The sequence below is a fragment of the Anopheles stephensi genome, chromosome 2 (genome assembly GCF_013141755.1).
Source record: "Anopheles stephensi strain Indian chromosome 2, UCI_ANSTEP_V1.0, whole genome shotgun sequence".
Taxonomy (NCBI): Eukaryota; Metazoa; Arthropoda; class Insecta; order Diptera; family Culicidae; genus Anopheles; species Anopheles stephensi.
In genome coordinates, this window is record NC_050202.1 from 76,013,216 (window position 1) to 76,039,626 (window position 26,411).

At 46.3% G+C, this 26,411-nt stretch overlaps 1 protein-coding gene across 31 annotated transcripts in view; it reads left to right on the forward strand.

Annotated features, from left to right (window-relative positions):
- LOC118507691 (RNA-binding protein Nova-1) overlaps window positions 1-26,411 on the forward strand; it is a 73,822-nt gene that overhangs the window by 14,349 nt on the left and 33,062 nt on the right. For 13 of the 31 annotated variants that reach the window (XM_036046502.1, XM_036046515.1, XM_036046506.1 and 10 more), the window contains exon 3: window positions 125-247. The exons of 4 other annotated variants lie outside the window; for them this stretch is intronic. In XM_036046502.1, coding sequence (XP_035902395.1) covers window positions 125-247 — 123 coding nt within the window. Of the gene's footprint in view, window positions 1-124; window positions 248-10,680; window positions 11,153-12,394; window positions 12,963-17,689; window positions 17,798-18,597; window positions 18,745-18,814; window positions 19,107-21,526; window positions 22,896-26,411 lie in introns of those variants that run through there. 14 more of the 31 variants (XR_004905685.1, XR_004905684.1, XM_036046501.1 and 11 more) reach the window with 12 other exon arrangements.

Consider the following 26,411-nt stretch of genomic DNA (forward strand, 5'->3'; position numbering starts at 1 on the left):
AATGTTTAAAATGTATTTCATCCTCTCTCTCTCTCTCTGCTGCATCACACGCCGCTCTCACACAGTTGTTCCATGCCATTGTTTCGTTTTTTATCATGCATCATTTTTTTCCCCCTTTTTTTAGATGACACCCATTTTCATGATCATTACACACTCTCATTCGGGACGATTCATGCCAAATCATCATCGTCGAGCAGCGGCTCAGACCTGCCGCCGATCGCACAACCATACGCGGGCAGCACGATCGGTAAGTGTGTGCGTTTTGTTTCTGTTTTTCTTTTGCCATACTGTTGTTTGCTATTTTCCACAGCTTGCGGGGTTTTTTTTTACTGCTTCCTACCTTTTTTTGTCGTTCTCTTTCCGGTCCGGATGTGCGCGGATTTGCAATTCTCTTTAATGTTTAAAATTGGAAAAGTTCTAAACGGATTTTCCGTCCATTTCTTTCACCGGGCCTTCTTTCAGGACGGCTGTTTTTTCTGACTTTGACTAGAATTTTCCCTATTTCGTTTAATGTATCGTGAAAATGTGTACTCTTAGCGCAATCGGTCTTCGAAATCATTCTCATACTTCATACAAAACCACGCACACATTCGCTCAGCATTCTCGAACCCGCAGCTCCAACTTCCAAAAGTGGCCTATAAATCTATCACTCAGCGTAACACGCCCAGGATAATGTAATCGGCAAATTGGATCAACTGTTCACCATCGAGCGGGGGGTGAAATTACTTTTCCTCCCACACGTCATTTAAATCGACCACGTGTTCCGATGCAAGACGAATTTTCTCATTACACCACGGTTAATGTCACCGGGTACTTCGGAACCAAACCTCCTCCATTCATTTTGTTATCCCAAATTCCCCAAGGAGGAATGAGCAGATTTTTTATCTCTCTCTCTCTCTCTCTCACTCTCTCTCTAAAACGCTTACCGTTAATTAACGTCGTTTTGTGCGATTCCGTTCGATACGAATGCGAGCAAAATTGTCACCGGGCAAGGACACGGCCGATAGATGATACGATGAGTCCTGAGGTCGTCTGCGCCGTTTACGTCACTGCGATCCTACCTTTCCGGGAACCTTAACCTGAGAGGAATGTTTTTTTTTTCGGAGAGTGAAAATTTTGCCCTGAATGCCCGAAGCTCTTAAATTCACATAATTCACTCATTCCGTGAATCAGACGTTTTCGTCACGCCCTACTGCGGCTCCCTTGGCGGTGGCAGCTTCTAAGACAGCGCCGGTAGGGTTCGGTTCGGTTCATTTCCCAATCGACCCAATCGTCGCAGTTAAAACATCATCCAGATGAAGTAACGTCACACGTGAAGCTACTAGCCGTGTATGTTTTACGGACTTTATTTTCTCACGGTAACGTGTGGCTTTGAAGCTCATCCATTTTGGATCCTCCCAGGGGTTTTAATTTGCTTCCTGATGCTATCACAAAATGGAGAAGAGTAAAAGCTAGAAAGTGAATCCATTGGAACGTCACAAATTGGTCCTGTGGTATTAAATGATGTCCAGTGACTAATTCTTCAAGGCTTCAAATGCTTCTGCTGGAGATTTTTAGCGGTTCGTTTTATTAAGCGGTAAAATAAGTAGTCTTGCTGTCTATCTATTTTAAGAAAGGAATTCAACACCAAACACCAAAATATCCCAAAGCCATAGCCCAAACACAACTTCCGACAGTAGAAAAGCCAAAACAATGCTCAATGCACCGTAACAGGTTTACAAATCTTTTGATCGTTGTTCCAAACATACAACAATCCCCCACTACCCGCACCACTGTCGCAACCTCCACGTCCACAACGTACGATCAAACCTTACCCAAACGTAGGTCGCGGCGAATCTTGTTTACCCTCTGATCACCCTTGCGCCGTATGTTTACCACGCATAATTGTTTCCTCTGGATTTCTTGCTATTGAACCGATCAGCTGTGATCTTGCGCTTCTAGTGGTGGTAGTGAGCGGTGTTCGCGGTTTTGCTTGCTGATTGCGCAAACAATGTCATCGCCATCTTGAACAATATCTCTACCCAACCGAAAACTGCATCAACCGCGGGCGAGTCAGTGACATCACTACGGAGTGGCCTATTTTCATGCGCTTACGTAAAATCGAAAAGAGAAAACCGGTTCTTACCACCCAAAAATGGCCATCGTATGGCATTGACAGTGAGTGAGAGTGCACCATCGATATTGCGTGTGGTGCTGCAGGTGTGTGAACAAGTGGGAACAAGGCAAACCATGCATTGTCTTGTCAATCGGCAGTGTAGGTTTTCTGCTCCAAACTTTTTAAGATACAATTCAAAATGTAACAACAAATCAGAATCCTTTCCGGAAGCGCTACCAATTCGCGCTTTATGTGTCAAGGTGTTACACCTCGACAGCACTGACCTCCACCCGATTCTTTGCTTTATCCTTCCGCGCTAGTTCCTTACTGGCCAAAAACCGGCTCGAAAAACTTGCTCACCAGTTCGGCACCAAATTGGTCGCGATGGCGTAAGGTCAAGATGAAAGGGAAAGCTGCGTTGACTGACCACCCTGTTCCAGTAGCAACCTACTTTCCCGTTCAGAAAGACGCTCAAGAAAGCAATAAAGCACAACGAAAGCGATGGTGTGTATCCGCACACAGTAATGGCAATTGTTGTAGGTCACGTTCCGTCACAGAAACGGTATTTACGAAACAGGACAAACAGGTTGGGTGCGAAATTCGCATCTTCCATCGTTGGGATCCTGCTAAACATCACTTGTCACGGTATGGCAGGGTGGTGTAAAACAGATCAGACCTTCGCCAAATGATTTCCATTTTAACTGGAAAGCCATAATACGCTATTGAAAGAATAGCTGCGAAGAGAGTGTAAACGATTTTTGGGCCTTCCACCATGGCCAGAAGAGATTCATCACATCGGCGGATGATTTATGGTCGCGCACTAACCTAACACAAAGTCGTCTGCCGTTCCGCTGCCAAACGAGCCGCAAGCGAAAGGTCATTCAAAAATCATTCCCTTCGTCGATTTATGCGCTAAAAAATGAATTATTTTTGTGAGCGTAGTAGCACCAATGTTGGTGCCCTTTCTTTCTCGTGCTTTTTGGCTCCCATACACCACGGTCATACATCATCGGAGAAAATGGAAATGAATGTTTTAATTTTTCTAAATCATAAGTGTACGTTGGGAGTGTAAGGGAGGGAACCGCAAACCAAGCGAACCATTAGAGCTTGTGAAACCACAGCACATAAAAAAAGGGCACGCCATTTGTGAGGGCAAAGGTGGTATATTTTATGACATCCGCGACGGAGTAATAAAATAAAATCTCCCCAACACCAGCAAATCAGCCGCGCCAAGCCGACCGAACCGCTTCGGAGCGTGAACACCGGTACGAGTGCCGGTGGAGATGATTCGTGTGAGAGTGGTCAGTGATTTTAAGGCCGTTAGTGTGCAAACCTGCCTCACCGACGACATCTGTTTGCACAATCGCACACCAAATCGAACCTCTGTGTGAGTGTGTATGCACATCATCTTCCCCTTTTTCATTGGCTTAGCTTAGCTGCACGAGTGGTTTACTTTGGCAATGGTGCTTCCGTTTGAATCGTTTTCCATCCCCAAAACTTTGCTTTATTGCTGGGCTTTTAAAAACAAACAAACAAAAAGAAGAAACCACAAACTTCTTGTCCACACAGGCACACACACACACAGCCGTGTTGGACTTGCAACATGCCGAAACAATAGAGCCCGATGACGACAATCGTCGGTTTGTCGGTTGGAGGTCGCCGGCGACCGTGTTTCGTCAGTTAGCGTTCACGTTTGGATCGCGCCCCATCATGGTGGTGTTTGTGTTTAGCGTGCACCTGTGTGTGTGACCGGTATGGTGGATGGTGGCAAATCTTACGCATCATAACACTTTACACCGCAACTTTACGCAATCGTGTGCCGGATCGACTGTTAGGATTGAGTGTTAAATTCCGTGCGATCATTTGCGGACCGGAGGCGGTTAGGAGGCGCGGATCGAAGAAGAATCTCTTGGAGGAAAAGGAGTAACGCCATGAGGGAGACAGACACACACACGTGCACATTGAGCAGGCAATCCAATTGACCAATTGTGGTGCTGCAACAGCACTACACGCCCGACTTATCGAACGAAGATGCGGGTCTGAGAAGCTGAGATTGGTTGCTGCTCTCAGAGCTCCGATCTTTGGACGCTTCACTGTCATCGGAGTAACAGCACCAGAACTTGATCGACTCAATTGGATGCAATTTAGCATACTTGTTGAATCCCCGGCTTCAACGGATACGATACGATCCCCCTTCCAGAGCACCAGGAATAAGGGATAGAGTGACGACGGGGTATATGATATATGGACGTTAAATATAGCGTAGCTGCGGCGTATCAGCTGTAAAGTGCTGCCGATAGCGCCCGGATGTTTCCATTTTAAGTGATTTGAATTAGTAACAATTTAGTCGGCTTCATTCGACGCATTATTTTGGGAGCCGAACCATCACAATCGCCGAATCGCCGGTTTTTGTTGCTTTAAAGACTCTCAACTAGACTCTTGGGTGTTGGGTCTGGGTTGAGTTTTCCATCGATTCATCAATCAGACACATTTGTTTTATGCTCTGAGAAACGTTGAATGTTTTTAATGCCGAATTTCATATAATATAATTTGTTTTACATTTTAATTTCAAAAGTCGTTTTAAAACTGTTACGCTAGCCTAACGCAACAAGCTCACTTTACAAACGCTTACGCCCCAACACCGTGAGCTGATGTGACACGGGGGGCGAAAAACATTAAAACATTCGCGTCCGAACAGCGGCACCACCAGTTGACAGCGTTCCGTCAGCAAAACCGGAAACAATATTCCACTTGTAAGTAAGATGCCATCAGCAACTTTTGTGTTAATTATGTACCCCGTTTTCCTCGAAGCAGCTTCTGCTGACTGTGCCCACTTAATAATGCCGACGAATATCACCGACCATCCAGCTGCCAGGCCACTGCATCACCCGACATTATGCATCTCTCCCGCCCAGAAAGTGGGAAAAACTTTTTCCCGAGTCACAACTATCACAGGCACACACACACACACGTACATACAAAACAGCGTTACAGACAATGGAGTGCCTTTCGGGGGAAAAGGCAGAGAACGTCCGTCCACTCTGCTCTCTGGATGGGTTTCATTCTTCATGTGTTCTGGTGGTTCGTACATGTATCGCGACAACCATTATCGCTTGAGTTTTTCTTTCCCTCTTTTTCCCTCTCTTTTATGTTGCTTTGGTTGTTACTTCTTCGGGAGCGAGCGCGAGATGGATCGCATGTGATAGTGATGCTGGTAGATGAAGTGGATTATGTTTAGTTGTGTTTTTAATGCTTCGCTGGATCGGTTTCGTTAATTGCGTTTATCGAGTTTGATATTTTGTCGGTGCTGGTGTTTTTTTGAACGCTCTGGTTTGCGCTAATACGTTTTGAGATTTATTATTGATATTTTAAACGAGACATTCGTTGGTACCGATGCTTTGAAATATTCTGCTTGTGGTGCCATGTGTAATACAGTATCACCCAAGCTAGCAGCTTCGAATGGCCGATAAGAACAGGCAAACACGTTGTATCGAAAGCACATATGTAACGAAATCATTCGCAAACCGTCAGCTTATTATTTACCTTAGAGCAACCGCTTGTTAATTGTGTCGAATTGATCGCGAGTGGTTTCAGATATTTTTTATTAATTCCTCCCTAGCGTCTCATCATACTCAAAACAAACAGAGGTATTTGTGCTCAAATTTGTCGCGATAAGATTAAGCATAGCTCAACACGTCCGACTGCCGAACGGGATCGGTAGGAATTGGCTGTGACGTTGTGTTGCTTGCTTGCATAAACATTGTATTATTTCTTAACAAGGGGTTCGTTTTCTTTTCATCAACGTATTTTAGCCATATTCTTATCGAAACCCCCCCACACTCCCTGGTTATACAAGTTTATTTAAATTTTTAACATTAACATGCTCGGTAGTCCCGTGGCCACATTATCGTGATGTAAATTGATCCGCATACGCTTGGCCTACACATTGAGCGTTGAGTCAGAAAGATGATAAGTCAACCATTGACCTGGATTTTGTTTCTTAATAAAAAACTTGCTGATAAGTAATACGGCACGAAATGTTCTGAAAATGACAACAAACTATCAACCATTTTTTACTCTTACAACACTGCGTTCTTCCTTAAAACAGTCAGATATTTTTGCTATAACTCTTCTGACCGTTATAGAACTTTCTTCTCCGCTGTCTGCTCCAATTTATCCCTTCAAATGGCTTCACCATGACGCAACCCGTCACCGACCGAAAGGATCATGGTCAATTGTTCTTGCCATTCGCTGTCAGCAAACCGTGTATACGTATCGCCCATGGCATCTACCAAGAACTGTTCGCAGTGTTCTCTCTCACAGCGTTCTGCTGTGTTTGCTTCTTGCCGTAATCACTCGTTGCTGCACGGCTTCCCTTTGTGTGGCTGGAATTAGAAGAAGCAAAATTCCTCCAGAAACGGCCATTCGGACAACCCGGTTCCCTTACTTGTATGTGTGTGTGTGTGGGCTTCTTTTGCGGTCAATGCAAAGTATGGTTTCCTTCTTTTTTTTTCTTCTAAACCGTAAAGACAGCAAGAGTAAATATGTATGTCGTGGGATGTTACGTCTTGTTTCACGCAACAACGCCACCACCAACATCAAAACGGGGAAAAAAGAGGACACAGCAAAGGATCGAACATATCAATCGCCCTAATTTGCGAAAAGTCACAAAAGGGGTTTTGCTACCCGTGCGTACCCGGTGTGCCTGTGGCCCCGGGGGCGTCAAGTCCTAATTAAAATCCAATAAACGAGTGCAGTGCCGGCGGCCTGTTTGACGCCCCCTGCATGCCGGGCGACATAATTGAGCGGAACCCACGAAGCTGCCGAAGTGTGTCCGGACCACGGATGTCGTGAGGATTCTGGCAAGGGAAGCAAGTTTTTGTTGTTGTTGTTGTTGGTGGCCTACCTGCGTTGTGGGAGTTGACGTGGAGAAAAAAGGACAACACGGGGAGGGAGAGAGAGAGGCAGAACATGGCAAGGATCCTGTAGCTGCTCGGGTGTGTGTGTGTGTACGACAAAAGGAGTTTAATGAGAATTTTGAATGAATTTTAATTAGCTGCCAGTGTGTCCCTTTCCCCCCTCCTGCCCCAACGCTCGCTTGGCCCTCATACGCCAACGTGTCGCGTCCATCCATCCTTGAATGCGGTGCACTTCCACACGACTACTGCACACACGACACCGGACGACCTAATTTGACATTGAACGAGACATGATTCTTTGGCACTTTTGGCAGAAGAGCTTTCCCGAGCCCGTTAGCTAATTAGGTGAGGCACTTCGGGTGAAGGCGGAATCGGTAGCTGCCCTTCTACCCGTTTGCTAAACGCCAATTTCACCCTCGGGGACTGTAAACGCGGGACGCTTTTTACAGTGATTGTCGGGCTCGACCCTGGGGAACGGTTTTGGTAGATGCATGCAGATCAGGTGCTAACATTTTTCACAGATCGTAAGAGATGAAATAATGTAATAATTTTATTAAAAAATCAATTACTATCGGCGCCATGGATAACCGTGAAGAATTCTTTGGAAGAAACTAATACTCTCCTGAGAAGCATAGCTCGCATATGTTTACTGTGCCAAATCCAGCACTGCATTCATCTAAATTAACTTATAAATTTGTTATTCAATTCTGCTTAAAACACTATTGTAAATAATAAGCGGGTTTTCCTACCGTTTACATAAGCTTTTCTTATTTTTATAATTTACCCTTTCCAACCATTGACTCAGCTCGCACAAGCTTTGCTGAGATAAATTTACATACACCTAACCTAAAAGCAGTTCATCGTTTTAACACTTCAAAATTCCTCCCGCTGGTATAGTTTCTGCCCATTTAGAAAAAAAATACGTCGCTCTCATAAAAGCATAAGCATCGTGGCGAGCCTCATAAACCCACCCATACACGGTTAGGCCTGGTTTAGATTTTTTAATGTTCCCTGGTGGGCTTATTCAAATTACCAGCAGTGTGTGTTTTTGCTGGGTAGCAGCGGCATGCGGTCGTCGTGCACACAAACACAGCCACACAGATTCGCCTGATTAGAGGCTGATCGTTTAATCGATGATTCGCGAAGTGGCACGACAGGTTCGCGGCCTGGGTTGGTCAGTGTCTGAATGTCAACACAAGGCAGAGATAAAGTTGTACAGCACATAAAGCTCACCCATACAACCAAAACACCCACACACCAAAAACAATAACAGGGGTGCGTGTTGGGGAGCATTGGGCGGGGGATGGGGGTTGAGGAGGGACAAACATAAAAAACAGGAATTCCCAAACCGAATCAACCTTCGGATTCCGATTTCGTGTTCGTTTCCGTACGCAACCGGTTCGATTTAAATATTTTTTCGTTTGTTTCCTTTTTTTTTCTCCGTAGCTGTATTTGGTTGCTATTTGTTTGCTCACCTCACCTCTGGCTGTCCTTGTTTTGCCTGTGTTTGTTTTATGCTCGGTAAAACGGGCCGCTGGGTATAATCCTTCGCGCGTTGTGTTAGGAATAGTGTTGGAGACTTTTGAAACGATGCTGATGGTTGATGGTTCTTTGGCTTTGTTTACTATGCCTTAAACGGTTTTACGGGGACATTCGTTTCGGAATGTTTGTGATGCCACCAAATGCGAAGAGAATCGTTTAGGTCATATGTGCATACATTTTTGTTAAGTGGAGGAATCTTCGTCTTTGACAATTATTTAAAATTTCCCTAACTTAAAAGCTCTCTCACTATGGAGGTTTGTTTAATATTTAGTGCCCGTTTTGCGTGTCCTTAAATCCTCCATTTAAATTGTAATGGAAAATCTTACCGTTGCGTGCTTAAAGGCTTTCTTAACGAGTCCACAGTCTAAACAAAACCTGTGCGTGATTACAATGCGATGTATTGCAATGTTGTCGTTCGCTGCCTTTTTTTGCAATCATTTATAATGCACATCGGGCACGATGCAATTTATCATGTGAACAAATGCTTTCCATTAAGAATCGTTTGGTTGGGAGGTATTTTTCAATTAGCAATTTTTCGTTGAAAGTAAAAATGATAATCTTACAGTGCTGCCGTGTGAAATGCAGTTCCGCAGGCCATCATTAATCTCATTTATAGGTTTTCCACACGCAACGCCAATAATCGGCAGAATGAAATCGGCTCAAAAATTGAGTACTTTGGCTTCCATTCTGTGAATTCACTTTTGGTCTCATTTAATCTTTTAATAATAGATTTCTCTTCTACCTATATCATATCATCAGTATGTGGGATGCTTCAAAATAATCCCAGCTTTTTATGGAAAAGGATAAGGGCATAAAATCAACACGCTGGTTGTCATCGTAAAGGGCGATACGCCTGAAATGTCAACGAGCGAGCGAAAGCCCTGACAGTGCTGTTCTGATGCGGCCAGTCTGGCTGGCTAGAAAGCATGCGACAGTAGCGACGGATTCGTTCCCGTTCTTGCCGCCAGTGCCAGTGACCTAGTTTTCGTTGTTGATCCGCATTATGAATACTTCCCACCCGGCAAATGAAGACCCTGGTGCCATGGTGCGGGCTCTGTGAGACAGATATTGCTGCAATGAGGGAACTTTAATGCAAACGAAAAAGGCCAGAGCGACGCAGGTTGTTACCGAAAAACCAGGACTCTAATGGTAATCAGGCTTAAGACTGTCTCAATAACTCCAGCGAACGGGGAAAAGGTTTGCAAATTGGTTTCGCCTTCGTTATACGTCACCAAGCTGAAGTCCTCGATTAGAGCACAGCTCCACCAGCTTCTTCCTTTTCGCAAACCCCCCTTCCCACAAAATGCGAACCAAACGTCACGGAACATGCCTTGGATGTTGTTCGTGGAATGTGACTGTTGTTTTTCTCTCGTTTTTTTCCTTTCGTCGTCGCCTACTGCACATAACATACCATTACATAAACAATTTACTCTCCCGGTTGGGCATGGAGATTATTCGGTTGGGCATTCCGCGTTTCGCTGCCGCTCAGTTCACAAACCACGTGGATGGACGCGAAGGAGTCGCACGCTCTCACAGTGCGACAAAAATCGTCATCCCCAACCTTGGGCTGGCTGGGGACTCTCACTCTCCCGATGTCTGAGTCTCTCACCGTTCGGACATCTTCAGCTGATAATTCCACCATGGCGCTGCGGCCACTCAGCTGACGGAGAGGGTTGTTTGCTGGTAGCGATTTCGACCATCATCATCATCATCATCGGCCGAGGTACATACGGGCGGGCGACGCACAGCCGCAATCGGTTGCGGGCACTAGCGCTTTTGGGGGCCACTGTTGGTTGGGAGCGCACTTCCTACACCATTCTGTTCCAGCTGTTGTGACTTCAACGTTGGAGCGGAGAATGGGAGTAAACGCTCTCGTGCTCTAACCACTCGTTCTCTCTCGCTGGCTATCTCTCTATCTCTCGGTTTCCAAAGTACTGCGCCAACACTGACGGTTGCGCAACCCCCCAAATGGGGTGTCTTTTCCATTCGAACCCCGAGCACAAACGACGTCCGTTTGACAGCGCGCCGTTTTTCTCTATGTGCTTTTTGTTTGCTTCTCTTGCTTTCCATACTGCAGCAAACCTGCTCCGATGTGCTGAGTGGCTGTGCTGAGTGCTGTCCGACAGGGGGGGAACCAAAATCGACGCCAACAGACCCCTTGCAGCGGGGAAACGGAGCGTGTGGAAAGGTGGTCGCGAGATCTGACACTCCCGATGACGACGACTCGGCTCAGAACTCGGATGCCCAGGGTCTACGATATGGTGCTTTCCCTCTAATCGACCGAGCCTTCCGCACTCAGCCGGTCATATTCTCTCGATCGCGACGTTCGCCGTACCCAGTTCAGTTGTTTTGCAATACCGCGGCAATAACTGTCATTTCATCCTTCGTGCATGTGGGTGTGCGTTTTGCGCGTGTGAGTGTGTGCAGGTGTTTTATGTTTCTCCCCGTAGAAGGACGTTGGAATTCGCGTTGGATTTTCTGCACCGAGCGCGTAACGTGTAATGTAATGTAACATCCACACCATCGCAGTAACCTGGTGAGGGAACGAACATTCCGTTCCAGCAGTGGGACAGCTGCACGTCAGTGCTGTTTTCCGGTGTGTTATTATTTTGGTGGTGGACACTCTGGGTTCTGGGTTTTGTCCAGCTCCGTTTCTTGGTTCTGTAAAACCCTGTGCTATCAGTTAGGAAAGTTGTGACATTAAAAATCTCGGGAAAAAACGGATCAGCTTTGCCGAACGCTTCTCTCGCTCTCTCTCTCTTTCTCGAACGAACAAAGTTTTTTTGTGCGTGTGTGTGTGCTTTGCATTATTTTTTGTTAGTTCTCTTCGGTAATTCTTGTTTGCCGAACAGTTCTGGCGCATAACTCCAGTGGTGTCCCACTAGACAGTGTCCAGACCCAGGACGTGGCACACATTCGGGAGTTGTAACAATATCACACCCTGTTCCCTGTTCCTGTTTCCCTGTTAGGCAAATCCTTTTCCTTTCGGAAAAAAGTGACAGCTTTAATGACACAGTCAGTCATCCTGATTTCAGAGATTGTGTGCGTGTGTGCGTTTCCGGTTTGGTACGAAACACGGCTAAACTTCCTCCAGGTGGGTGTTACGGTTGTGGCAGACCCAACCGAGGAAGACACGCAGCATAATAACAATCAGTTCAGTGAGAGTGCGAGAAGCAGAGAGAGAGAGCGAGAGAGAGTGTGTGTATGTGGAAGGCTCTAAAAGATCCCCGAAGACACCGTCGTCCAGTGGCGCAGTGTTGTACTTTTGCCGCAGTTCTCGTTTGTTGATGCCCAAGCACCCGGTCGAGATGCGTGGTGTCGCGGCGGAAACCCATCGGTAATCCAGGCTTTTCCTGTGCGAAATTGCTGGATGTTCTGTTACAACCCCCGAAAAGTGTGCCGAAAAAAAACTCAGAGCCAGCGTACAAGAGAGATGAAACGTTCGGAGAACGAATGACGAAGAGTGGGAGAGTCGCTCCTTGCGGGACCCAATCTGTGTCATAACAGTGGACACTCGTTCCGTTGCAATTGCCATTTGATTGCAAAATCAAAACAGTTGCTTAACGAATCCTAGCCTCATGCCGTTGGACATCCAGACAGGACGCACACACGCGTAGAACCGTACGTCATTACTGGTGCGTACACAGCGACCGATCGACGGTAGTTTGCGTGTGGTGCGTGCGTGTGGTATCGTCACGAAGGATAGCGGGCCTAGTTGCCCGGGGATTTCGTCTGTCTCCACGAACTGTCACAGTTTGCCAGTGCCCTTGCATCCTGGTGTAACTTTGGCGTGAATGCCTTACCGATTTGTATCCAACCGATGTCATTTACACTGCAGGTTATCCATCCTTCACTAGCTCCCAAGAAGTCACCAGGGTTCGTGCAAAAGTATCGCAGTGAATAGTGTTGTGTGTCCTTTACGGTGACTTCCGGTACGAAGTCGAAGAGTATGTGCATTCGGGTTGGCCCGTCCGTCATCCGTTCCGTGTCCTTGCAACTGCAACACCTCGCCAACGGTGTGAAGGGTTAGATAGTGTGTGGTACTGCTGTCCCGTACGTCGGCCACGAGTCTACCGAAATCTTCCACGAAACAGGGCGAAAGGTGTGCTGGCTCATTTCACTGCCGGGAAAATCGATTCCACCGCAACGTCGTCGTTCCAGCGTACAGCACCGCGTGTGTACGGGCACCCAGAACCGATACACGTGCGCGCACCGTCAGTGACCGGAAGCGTTTGCTAGCGCCAGTAGCAGCAGCAGCAGCAGCAGTACTGCGAGCGCTTCTAAGGCTGCAGGTTCCGTCGACGGTCCGGTGGTCCGGTCGGGGTTTTTCGTACGCAAAACGGTCCGCTCGCGGATACGCAGCCTCATCCTGGATTCCTTCATCGTCAACGGTGGTAGCCACCAACGTAAGCAGCATTTGTTTTTATTGTTCTTTTCCTTTGCTTTCTTCATCGCTCTTTTTCAGTTCACTCCGTTTGGTTACTGTTTTATTTATCCTATCACAATGTGCTGTTTCGTTATTTGTGTAACTGTGGAGGAAAATGAGCAAAACTGTTGCGTGAACGTGGAAGGTGTTTCCAGCCAATTATACAACCAACGCCGCACCGTTAGAATAACACCTTTTCTACCTCAATCGCAACGTGTACATACACAACATTGACGTTTGAAGGTGATGCGGATTGGTGTGAGTGCTGCAACTCCCTTTTTGGTGGTGCACGTGTGCGTGTGTGTGTGTGTGTATGTGCATGTGCTGTAATCATTCATTCATTGCGGCAAATATTTTTGGCCCCAACCAGAAGGTTCCTTCCCACTGCTCGTGTGTGTGAGGCCCGAATCGGTTTCGGAAAAACGAAACCGAAACCAAACTAGGACGATTACATTCCAGCTGGAGCTCTAGGAGGGCGAACGAAAAAAAGAACGTTTTAGTTTGCCCACCGACCCCCCCCCCCCCCCCCCCCCCCCCAGGGGTGTTAGTGATTCTCCGACCTCCCCCAGGGCTCCATTCCATTCTCCATTTGCAGCTTTTGCACAGCTGTCAATAAACTAACAGAGAAGAAAGCATTAAACGGGGAAAAGCACGAGAGAGCTCTCTCACAGGGAAAACGAATCAAAAATAGCATCAAAAGGACAAACGAGTCCTACATGTCCTTGTCGAGTGCTAGGGTATTCAAAGCTCACATCGTGAAAATCTTACCCTCTCTCAGTTTTTTTCGGATATTGTGATCTGATCTGGTAGCTATGCTAAATTTTCAATCGTTTGTGCTGTGTATAGAAATTGGGCATTCGCCAACGCTCTCAGTTGCGTGCTCTTCCTTTTGCTACCGACGTCAACGGAAAATAGGCAACGCACGTGTTTTCTCTGGAAACCCCATATTCTCTCCACTACATCTGGTCCTCCGTGCTTGCCTGTGCGCCTGTATTGGTCCGGCAGAGTGTCCTTTATTAGGGATTCTCCATACCACCCCAGCGTATTGTTTCTCGCTCTCTGCTGACGTACACGTTCCTAGTGCTGCTGATGTTTTGCTCACTTCGCAGGTAACTCATGATGAGTGTCTCATGGGTTCTTCCTTTTTTGTTTTTTTAACTGATCTTTTTTCGATGCTGGCCATCATTTTTTATTGTTTATGCCGTATCTTTGAACTTAAATTGCTTTCAAATACTTAAAAATATTTGTGCAACGATAGTTGAGCAAAATGTCCACAACTCTCGACTCGTGAATGTCTCCTCCAACGAGATCCTGTCACGGGGACACCATCCATCAGCTGTTTGGCACCCCGCAACGATTATACTCTTTGTGGCTCTCTTGTTTTCCATAGCTACCACCATCCCATGCTGCACGATATTGATCCTTTTCGCAACACACGTAGGACTTGTTTAATCTGACACACACCTTAACCTTTATCGGTGGCCCGTCTCTCCCCGCTCGGTTCGCTCAACTATCCAAGCGCATGGTGACGCGTTCGTGTCGGGTTTCGATGGTGAACGTGTTTGCCTAAGCGTGCTGCAATGCGATGGCAACCCCAAAACTGATGATACCCTGTCGCTGGAGTCCCATCGCTACAGCAACCATGCGCTATGTCACTTAACTTCGCCGTTGTCCTACATTTCGCTTCAATATGTCAAATGTCAGGCCGGAGGGGGGGAATATTTGGAGCAAAGCTGACGGCATTTGTAATTCCATTCCCTAACCGTACGATCTTGTCGCGTCCTGGATTGATGAGCGGTGATCACCGATTTTGGATCTTTTATCTGTTGGTCCAATGCATGTGGGCTGCATGCGTGATGCTGGTGATCGGCCGTTAGCCGGATGTGATATAAGAAAGCTGGCCGTATCTAGCTAATAGATAACTGTTTTGTAAATTTATTGCTTTCTTATCGCACTCTAAGGAATGATTATGATGATATTTTTATGATAAGTGGAAACAAAACTCATGTTTCATAGGGACGGATTGAATACTTCTACGCGTAAGGAATCGAAGGAGCATACTCCGAGAAGGAAGGGACACATAGTGAGACAAACAAATACAAAACAATTATGGGTAGCTTGTCCAATCAATAACACTAAATCAGCTTCACTATCTGCGGTCCTACTATTCAACAACGGTTTGATAAGACACAAAGTTTGAAATATCGTTTTTACTTTCCCTTTTATGCGGGGTCGAGTCGCTCCATGTACTCCCAGCGTATGAGTTAATTTTTTTCAGCTACTTCTTCGTTTTTTTGCTCAGTAAGTGAGCAGTTCCATCTACACCACAGCGTGATAAGAAACAAATGGTAAACTGGTTGCTTTTAAAGCGATTTTTCGTATGCTTCCTCCAGTGTGTTTGCGATAACGCTCTTATCAATCGCATTGCACAGTTAAACAGTTTCGGTCTATTTCTGTCACTTTCTGTCCAGCGTGCGTGCTTTACACACACCGGGCAGAATGCGGAACTCAAAAGCGCGTTTGATGCGATGCGACTTAATAAAACTGGACCCGAACCGAAGCTCTCACCCGACGGCTTATCTGTGGTTTGGTTTTTTCCTTCGATAAATCAATCCCCTATTCGGCCATTTATGAACCTTGATCGGTAATCGCGCGACTTGATATAGGCGTACAACGCGATTGCATTGACCCACACGCTCCCGAGAGGAGGAAGTTTGTTTTTCTCGGTGGATTACCAGCCGTCGGCTTCAAATCGGTTTGAGACGAGCTATTTGGCCGGCAATAGCTGATTGCAGCAACTGCCTGCTGCGGTTAAGTGGTGTTATAGGCAGTGTTCTAGCGAAATGCCTTTGCCACACCCTCGTATCGGATACTGAATCTTTAAGACATCCGTCAGTGGTGAATGTGAATTTCGACGCCTCTTAACACATTTTTTGTGCGAGATAAACGGTGCCCTATATAGAACAATTGCAGCAGTAGAAGAGGCATAAGCTAGCGATTGTGCTGCAGCGCAAGTGTTTTAGCAGAACAATCCTACGCTTACCTGCAGAAGTGCAGTACGCGACGCTGCAGTTGTGCAAACCGTTCGTCCAACGATGAAGAATTGCTCAATTGAATTTCTTACCCTCTTAGCCTCCAACTGCTGACGACGGTGGTGGAGGAAGTCGACTCGTCAGCCTTCGACGACAACGATCTCAACGGCATAGATCCAAACGAATTGTAACAATTATAGTTTGTGGGTCATCGACTGTCGTAAAAATTTATTTAAGATGCACTATTAGAAGATTTGTTGCCAATAGACATAATATACCTTCTGGCATAAGTTTGAACTCTGTTTCCCATTTTAATACCACATTCTCTTATTGGATCTCGTGACCGTCATTGCTACAACGGACCATCAATTAGCAAACCTGTCAGCGTAGGGAAACGCTCTCCAACTCCAAACTAAAGAAGAATAAACGATCGTTTAAACGCCGCCGAACAGAAAGGAAATAGAGTTTAACGCTTTCAACATTACGCCCAACACAACAACACTCACACGCACGGGGTGGCCAAACGAGCGTTTCAAATCAATCACGCACACTGTCCGTTAAAAACCCTTCTATTATATCGTGCAAATTAGTCGCTAATTATCGGTTCCAACAGTTTTTCGCACCTACCCAAAAGTGCGCACCCTTGGTCCGAACTTTGGTGAAGTTTAATTTTCGGAGCATCGCTTGAATCGCCACTCCCTCGTTTGGGAAAAGGATCGACCGCTTCAACACGGCTAGTTACAGACTGACTGGAAATCATAGACAAGAGCGCTTGCAAGTTTCCAAATTTTGATTCAAATTCTTTGCTAGCTGAAGTTTTGCAAATCTATCAAACCCATTCCAAAAAGCCGGCGTTAAACGGTTTACTAATCTGAATCACAAATCCCTTCTTGCGTTATCACGCTTTCGCTGGGCAATGACTTTAACGCGATGACTTGACCGTATGTCCAGCCGAAGACAGGAAATGGAATGAGCTTAAGCCAGTAAGCACCTCATATTTACAACCCCTAACTTACCCACACATACAGCAGAGGCAGGCTCCAGCGGCTCCATATTGATTTGTCTCATTAGATTCGGCGATCGCGTTGTTCTCCGGCTCTCGCTCTCTCGCTCTCTCTCTCGGCTTATTAGTTCTCTTTTTTACCCTTATCGGGGTCTCATTTGCACTTGCGTCGCTGCACAGATTAACAAGCGCGTGAGGACTTAATGTCGCCATGATCATTTCATTTCGTGCTGTTCGCAGGAGAAGTGTTAGTTAGCAATCCTTCCTTCCTGGATCCGCTGGGTGTTTCGGAACATGATCAGACATTTGTTTGTACGATCTCTGTATGATCCGATAACGATCCGATGCACTAGAGACCTCGTGTGTTGAAGCGCGTGGCGCCTCACGATCACCATCTTCAAACACACACACACACTCCCCAACTCCTCCTGCTCCCCCCAGCAACTTTCCAGCGGTGTGGCTCTGTGTGGCCGTTCTATGATTGCGCCACGCTATTGGAAAGAGGAACAAATGTGGTAGGAGGAAACAAGAGCATAAGCAAGAGAGCGAGAGCGAGAAAGAGAGAGCGAGAGGGGGTTGTAGCGATCGGAATCGAACGCGCGTGTGAGCGAGAGATCCGGATCCCAGCTGGACCACGCTGACAACGACGACGATGAGGGCGTCCGCCACCACCAAGCGCGTGTCAGTTTCAGTCCAATATCGGTCGTGAATAGAAATAGACAAAAACGGTTGACGGTGCTGCTAACTGGCTCGCACCAGGGGTTGCTCACTAGCGTTAAAGTACGTGTGTGTGTATGTGTTAGCGGGGGGTAGGGGGGGGGAGAGGGGGGAGGGGGTTCCCGTGTTGGTGTTGCTAAACCGTGACGTTGAGTGTATGTTCAAAACATGCTCTCTCCATAGCATTCCTTCCTTGCTCGCTGTGACCATCGTGTGACCGTGACAGAGAGCCACAGCCTCAGAACAACCCCTTTGCCGACCCGAATGCGTGTATGCGTGTGCTGTGCTGTGAACGAGTTGATAAAGTTTCTATTGATATTGCTGGCTGACACCTTACGGGGAGAGTACGATCCACGTCAGGGCTGTCGTCACATTAGTAGAACTGTCAGACGACAGAATTGGGAGTAGGAATCATCTTTTCAGGAACCAAAAAAAAAGAAACACATTCTCACATCCACACACACACACTCCGATTCCTGTTTGCACTTGGGCCACTAAAAGCGCGTGTGAGTGAACCGAGGGTACATTTCGCGACGAAACAGGCCCGACAACCGAACCGAAGCAGAACCGTCAACGTCAACAAGTGTCAACCTTCCGCGCGGTACTGCCCCGCCCGGAGGGACCACCCGGTGCCGTATGCGTTTGAGCGTTCGATCCGCGGTGACACGATTGGTAGTATGCGTGCGTGCGCTGGTGTTGTGTTGATGCGCGCGCGAAAAGCCTACGATCGTGCGACGGCCAGTGCCGCCAGTCTATCGCGCCCAGCTCCATTGTTTGTTTATCTAGCAAGGCGTTACGCTGCGTTACGCGATCGTTCTTGGCGCGCATGTGTGTGTGTATGTGTCGGGGTGAACTTTTCCTCCCTTAAAACTCAGTGCGATCGTGTCGTGCAGCGGAGGTGACACGTACGCGGAATTAGTTCTATCGCTAAACGCCAGAAAAACGGGCTTCCCGCAGCGTGTGCCGCTGCGAGCCTAAACCAAAACCCTAAAACGTGTTCGTGTGCTCGTGTATGTGTGTGATTCGCTGTGCTTCTATGTGCTAGGCTCTAAATATGCTTCTCAAGCTAATATAAAGCAGTGCTTGTGTGATTTTTTCTTTCTTCGCTAGAATTCATCCATACACTACATGGTGACATTTAACGCTCAAGTTTCCCTAGACCCTAGTGGCTTCATTTTGTGATTCCCTTTAGCAGCATAAGTGCATAAAAAGCCCCGGGTTTCCTTTCTTTTTTTTTACTGTGGCTGGTGTCCATATCCTTACACCGACCGGCTGCCAGCTCCACAAGCTGCGATGTGGCGCTTGGGGTACGCAACGGATCACAACGAAGGCAAAGCAATGGAATCGCACCTGCTGGCAATGATCCTGCAAAGTGAGTTCGATGTATTAATTCTTCATTTTGAAACGCGAAGCAACGCTGGTGTCCCTCGTGTGACGACTTCCAATCACAGAGCGAGTCGACCATATTTTACCAAACATTACGTTTGTCACGCAATTCGCCAGGACTCTTGGATCCCTCTTCACAAACCACGAAAAAAGAAATACAAACGATTGACTGCGTGGAAGTTGGAAAAAAAACACACACGCTGGCAGCAGCTTCTCCCTTTCCGCGCACAGCACACGCTCTAATAATGCGTGTTTGTAATGTGCCTTTTGCGGTTGTACGTTTGGTGGTCGCGTATTGCGCGATGATAAGAAAAACAGCTTCACAGTCGAACACAGTTGATACAGTTCTCGTTATGTACTGTACTGTAATATGTCGGGTGCCTTTCTTTCCACTCTTCGTCTTCTTTTCTCCATTCTCCACGCAACTGTCGCGTTGAATGGTGTTGTTTTGTTGGCAGCGTTCAACCCGTTCTACACTGTTTTGTGTTTGTTCACATGTGCTTCGATAGGCCGCGGCAGTGTCTGCCCCGTCGACAGCAATAACTAGTATCGTTTCTTTTTTCCCCCTGGCGGAGTATGAGTTTCTATGAGGAGCAGGGGAGAGAGAAGAGAAAAAAAAACCTCAATTAGAGTTACAAATAATGACGATACAGTTTTGCCACCCCATTTTCATATGCCACAAAGCTGAACTACCCTTTGGCAGCGGTAGTTTTATGTTCTATTTGGAGGTACTCGATAGTTAGGCATTTTGACGCCCGCTCTGCTACCGGAACTAATATTGCATTTCCGCCCAGCACAACAATTACATATCGTTTTGAGGCGTAGTTCCGGCGTAGGTGGACCGAAATTGTAATGATCTTTTGGGATTCACTAATCAACGCTTATCACGAGCGCGCGCGATGTGATGAGCACTAGATACCAATTTTTAATGTTTAAACAAAAATTCCTCTTCTTTCGACACTCGTGTTCTAGTCATGCTTAGCTTGAAATGTTTCCAGCGTGTCCACAGAGATTCGGAACACTAAACAGGGTCACCCAACCTGCCACCCTACCTAGAGCCGGTTGGCGTTGGTTCGAAACTCGCGATCAAGCTTTAACGCACACATGACACAATCCCCTATCGCGATGATCGTCCCCGCGGCGCCCTACTACACAACCCAAAGCCCCGAATTCGATCTGTTTTATTTGAAGCTCGGCCAGCAAAAAAAAAAAAGGAGCTAACCCATTAGAGGATGATGTTCCGTCATAAGGCACTCGCTGCTGCGTCCAAACATTTCCCACATGTGCTCCCTTGTGCTCCACGATCACTTCACCCCTAGCGCGATCTCGCTTTTTCTCTCTTCTGCCTCTCTCTCTCTCTCGCGCAAGCAGGAAGATGTTGCTCGTTGATGCCACCCAAAAATGCAAACGCAATCTGCAGAGGCCGGTTTTATTTGAATATTTTAATATTCAAACTGTGCGTTGTTTCTACAGAGAGCGAGGGAGAGAGATGGCCAACAAAAAAACGCTGCTGGGTTTACTGTCTCATTTGTCACATTTGTGGTCTCTTTCGGTGCTTCTCGTTTTCATTTGATTCTTTTGAATGTTTGTTTCCTCCAGTATGAGTATGTCATCTGAGTCGGCAGTGGTTTTTAGGGTGGTTCAACGTGGGTTGGTGTGGGGCCCAGAAGCATAAAGTGATAATGAAGCGACAAGTAAGCACAAGATGCTGACCCCGAGAGTCAACATTTCGATCGAAATCGGCTTTCAAGCGGGAACGACACAGAGGGGGAAAAAATTAAACACAACTCCATAATGTTTTAAAAGAATCTCCCTAACGCGCTGAAGGAACTAACTCTGAATGAATTGCTGGTCGAGCGGAGTGGAAGAAGAAATCAAAGCAAAGAACTGATTAAACCTTTTCGATTGGTATTTCGTTTTTTTCTGCTTTTCAAGTTGATCCCAGCTTGCTTGCTTGGAGCCAGTTTTATTCAATGTCACTGTTCTGTTCGAACGAATTTCACAACGTGGGTCTGGCGTTCGTTGAAGATAGCTTTAAACATAACCTTAGAAGATGTTTGCTTGACAATGCAATCGTGGTTTAAAGATCCAACCGTTTGTTTGGTGCGTTTGCTGTTTTGTTTTCGAATTTGTTTACGAACCTTATGACGTCTTAAGAAATGAGTCCCCGCATCTAAAGAAACATAAATTATTCATCGTGCATGAATTAGCCAGCGCAAGCAAACGAGTCCCTTGTGCACGGTGCCAACCTGTAGCTTAAATCTGATAAATGTGCTATAATTTTGGGGTTTGTTTGTGGAACTTTTCCCTTTTTTTGCGTATCTTCATGTTATCCCATTCTTCACTATTGTTTATCGCTCTCCGAGAAGCTTGCTCATCACACATAAATAATCAATCGGCTTCTAGGGCTCACAAACCTTCGTCAGCTATACGGTGGACGTCTAACGGCGAGCTCCACGACATGAAGCTGATATCGTACTGATGTAACGAATGAGTGTGGTGCTGTGGTAGTAAATGAAATGTGACAAAGTTTCCTCAACCCGGGCTAATGTACACAATCCAAAACAACCAAGTGCAATTATTTCCCGATCGAGTGTGAAAACCACAATACCCAGCGTAGCTCAGTGAAGAGTTGCGCCCTCTTGATGCACAGCCTAACCGCCCCGTTTCGTAGAACGGAACAAGCTCTTTCCGCAATCGCACGATCATTAACCCCAGTGGTGGGACTGTGTGTTGTGGCGTATGGTCATTAGAGTTTGACCACACAAACTAGCTGCCAGAGAGAAGGAAACAAAAAGCAAGAAGCTTCCGTGATATTACTTGCCCCCTCTGTCCTGTGTGCCTTCGTCTGTGGCTGTGGTGTTCAATCGTATGGGCCTTACGCTGTTGGTCTGGGTGAGACTGTAGAAAGGTGTGATTGCACACGTGTACACACCTGCCCGGTCGGTTGTCGCGGAAAAAAAGCAAACGTTCCAAATGCTGAACAACGACCAGCGCCAGTATGCAACGGGACAGCGGTTGGACAGTGGGCAACCGCAAACCGGTGGGAGCCATTCGTCGGCGGAAAACTCTCCCGACCATAGCAATACCTCCAGCACCGGCTTCTTCATGTTCGACGAACTTAGCTCGGCACTGGCCGATGAGCGAAACAATGGCAACAGCCATCTGCACCATCATCAGCTGCATCAACAGCACCGGCAACAATCGTTGGCAAACGGAAGCAGCCCGTCGGCGGCCAGCTCCAACAACTCCGGCAGCACCAACAGTTTGCTCAGCAATGGCGACAGTCTAATGGCACGAATCAATCAGCTCAATCAGCAGCAGTACCGTGCCGCCGGTGCCCGATCACCGCCGTCGAATGGTGCAACGATCGACGGTAGCACAATAGGAGCGGTCACCATGCGCACTTCGCCCACGAATGGAGGTGCCGGTGGTGCGGTCAGTTCCCTTGCACAACAGCAACACCACCACCAGCAGCAAATGCTCGCGTCCGTGTTGGTTCGCGCTGGCGGCGGTACATCCTTTGCGCAACATTCGCCGATCGATGCCACCGATGGCACAACATTCCCGTCGACCGCTTCTGCTGCTGCAACCAGCATCCAGCAGCAGTACGGTGGTGGCAGTAGCGCCCAGTTCCACAATAGCTTTGCTCAAACTGGACATCAACCACAGCAGCAGCAGCAGCAGCAGCACAAAGTGACCTTTTATCAGAGTCAACATCAACAGTACCACAATCTTCACCATCACCAGAACACACAGCAGAGGCCGGGTTTCGGTGAGTTTTCACTCCTCAAGAATCTACCACTGGCAGTCGAACAGTGGCGATGTGTTGTTACCTATCCTCTTTTCGTATGCGACTTATTTGTTTAGTTTGTGCCCAACAGCAATCATACCAATAACATCTCAAGAAGATAGCAATAACTCATACCGGGTGGCGAAAGAGAGAGAGGAGGATGTTAGGAATGCGATGAAGAAATGTGTTGTTCTTTGTTTAAGTCACCAATTCCCGCCCTGCTGCCCATTTTTCGCCAATAAATATAATCATCTGAACGTCATCGCACACGCAAATGCATGTGAACCTCACCAATCGAACATAACAAAACCAAGACAAACTGGCGAACTCACCATCTCACTACAAATCTTCATCGCCATTATCACCACTGCCAATCATAGTGCGGAGTGTGGGACTAGCTGAAAGGACATATCGCATTTTACACAAACACATGCACATGCACTCAAACTGGAGGAGAAACTACACTCATACGGAAGGAGCTGTGGAGCATACTCACCGCTGCTGTCACATCAGGGACAGCTGTCATCCTCAGTACAGAGGAGCTGTCACTACTTCTACCTCTATTACTACTGCTACAACTATTACTTCCGCATACTACCAACTTTTGCTACAGGCGCTAGTCATGTTTATGGGTTTATCATCACTTCTATCATGATTTAAACCAAATCGCCACCAATACCTACAACGCTACTACGCTCACAGAACAGCTAATGAGAAGCTCCTACTGAAAGGAAATAACCCGCCACTCGATCTTCCTCGTCGTATGCGAAACAATGACATAAGCAACATACACCGGGAAAACATGGCGTCTTGAAAAAGGGGGCAAGGATTTCGGATCGGAACTCATCATCCTGCTTTGTTCTTGCTAAATGAAGACAACAACAACTCAACAACATACATAGCTGGGGAAAAAAAATACTGCTGTCAACTGTACAGCCAAAATCATTCGCGAGTTTTCTTTTACACTGTTTCAAACTTGTTTAAGCCTTATTCTTTATACATTATATTAAAATCGTATCAAACTCCCCAAAAACTCATCCTTTCGCCGTTAATGCTTTCCACAATTCCTTGTGCGCTTACGATACAGTCAGCGCGACGCTGCCATTAAAAACTCATTCGAATTCCATTTACTTCATTGCTTTCCTTTGTGGTACGAATAATTTATGGCGGTTGAGATTCTTGGGCGGGATTTTTGGATTTGGATCGCATTGTGGCGTTCGGACTGTGTCTGTTGGTATATTATATTTAAAATTGACAAACTTTAAAGTGGCTCGTAAATGTAAGAGTACATGCACCATTACTTCATTCCATTAATTCGATTTTAACAACCGGTAGTAACAGTTCGTAATCGCTTGCAAGTGTAAAGGTGCTTGTGGTAATGATACGCCATTAAAAAGCAGACGTTTAGATCTTTTTTAACAACCAAAAGATTGCTGCTAAATTGATATAGTTATGATAGATGATGGATGGTGACCGTACGGAATACACAGCAAAAAGTCTTTGCATCGTTTTTTCCCCCTTAGCTGATAAGAGAACGTGTTCTATCTTAGCATTGCCTTTCGTTTCGTTTTTGCCCATCGCTTCCCATCGCTTGCAACATCTTTCGGTCCTTTCAGCATAATTAATGACCCTTTGCGCTGCTTTTCGATGCACTTCTCAAACGCGCTGCTGCCGGCTACTGAGGAGGTCCTTGGTCGATCTGCTCATTAAGCAAAATGCTTTCCCAGCCTTGGCATCGGTAGCACCACGAGGAAGCGTGTGCCCGAGTGTGCCCTTTGCGTTAATCCATTTACATCGCCCAGAAGCTGCCTGCTCCAAATCTGTGACCGGTTCAGGTCATGGCACAGTTTCTGGTCGAAAGCTGCTTAAGCTGCCACCATTTTCTACCCGACCGCATAAACGGGCATCTTTTGTATGTGAGTGTGTGTGTGTGTGTGAATGGGAGGTGTGCATGTTGGAGTGGTTTCTTTTATAATTCCGTTCGTACCGTTATGTAAGCGATGCAGTAAACAGTATCAAGGATTTAAAACTGTTCGATTTTCTCCACCATTGTTCTTGTTCTTGTGTGTGTCAGTAGTACGAACAGAGTGTTTAAGGACTTTTTTGGTTTTTAGTTGTTGGAGTGGGGTTTTTAAAACATTTTAATTAAAATTGCTTATTATTCACTATGCTTTTTCAAACTAATCATTTCAAACTTCATCTACTTCATCGCCTAGTTCAACAAAACGACTAACCAAAGCACATGCGCTTTAAACACGTGACAGCACAGTGCCAACGTGAGGCTTATTAGTTCAGAAATACGTCCAACCAACGTTCCGTCCTGTGTTATTTGGTCCGGTGTGAGTGAAAATTTCCCACACGCATCGAACAAGGTCTGCGCTCTGCTGTGGTCGTCCGCATTTTACCAGTCCTCCTCCTGGTCTACCCCACTGGTTATGACTTTGCGATGCCCAAACCCACACATGCGGTCGGCTATCGTTCAATCGGTCCGGCTGAAGAAATCGAACCTGCTGGCCTAGTTTTTGTTTCATCCTGCCATCCTCTGCCGACCGACCGACCGAATGCGTCCGATTACTTGTTTTCCTTGGTGAAGATGTCACTTGGCTGCGGTTCCTCGTATGCGTTATGAGTCAAATGGACACCATTCAAAGCACCGATGGGGAGCTGTTGACTTAGTTGACAGATTTTTTGAATTTTTTTTTTCTGTCTGTGAAACAGTTTTTTCGTTCGGGTTTGGGTTATCCAAATCATGATAATGATATTCATCAGCCGAGTGATTTTGACACGAGGTTTCGAGCGCAAGAAGTGTGTAAAGTGTCGTTTGCAGAACCATGCCTTTTTGCTTCTTTTCACACACGCTGATTGATTGTTACTTGACGGCTGGTATGTGAAAGAGGGAGGAGTGGGTCGTTTTGCTCTTTTTACACACTCGGGTGTGGAATCTTAAAGATGTAACGTCTTATTCTATTTTGACTAATTCAATTCGAAACACACGGGGTAGACACTAATCATAAACACATTCACAGGGAGAAAAGCTTGTGTGCCCATTTGGAAACTGATGGACTTTGATCCGCTTTTTTAGTTAAAATTTCGCATTTGATGATTTGTTGCTTCATTTCCTCCTTTTATCATCATGTGAAATAAAATAAGGATCAATGGAGGCGCCCGGTGGCTGTTAAAATACAACTTACACAAAAGCTTATTTTCAACAGTTGGGGAGTTATTATGTTTCAGAAAATTAAGGATGTCTGAAAACCCCTTTTTTATCTGGCATTTAAATAAAATAAAAAAACAAAAAAACACCGTCCTTAAGTGTTTTCATACGATGGAGACGCCTGGTAGTTTTAACCTGTCGATATTTTGTTTCGGAAATTAAAACACATGTTTGCCGCACTTCACTTCTGCTTGATGAACGATATTTCAAAATCATAAACGCTCATTCATCTACGCTAAACGCTGTGTTCGCTTTTTGCTCATTTATGTAAGCACCAATGAAGT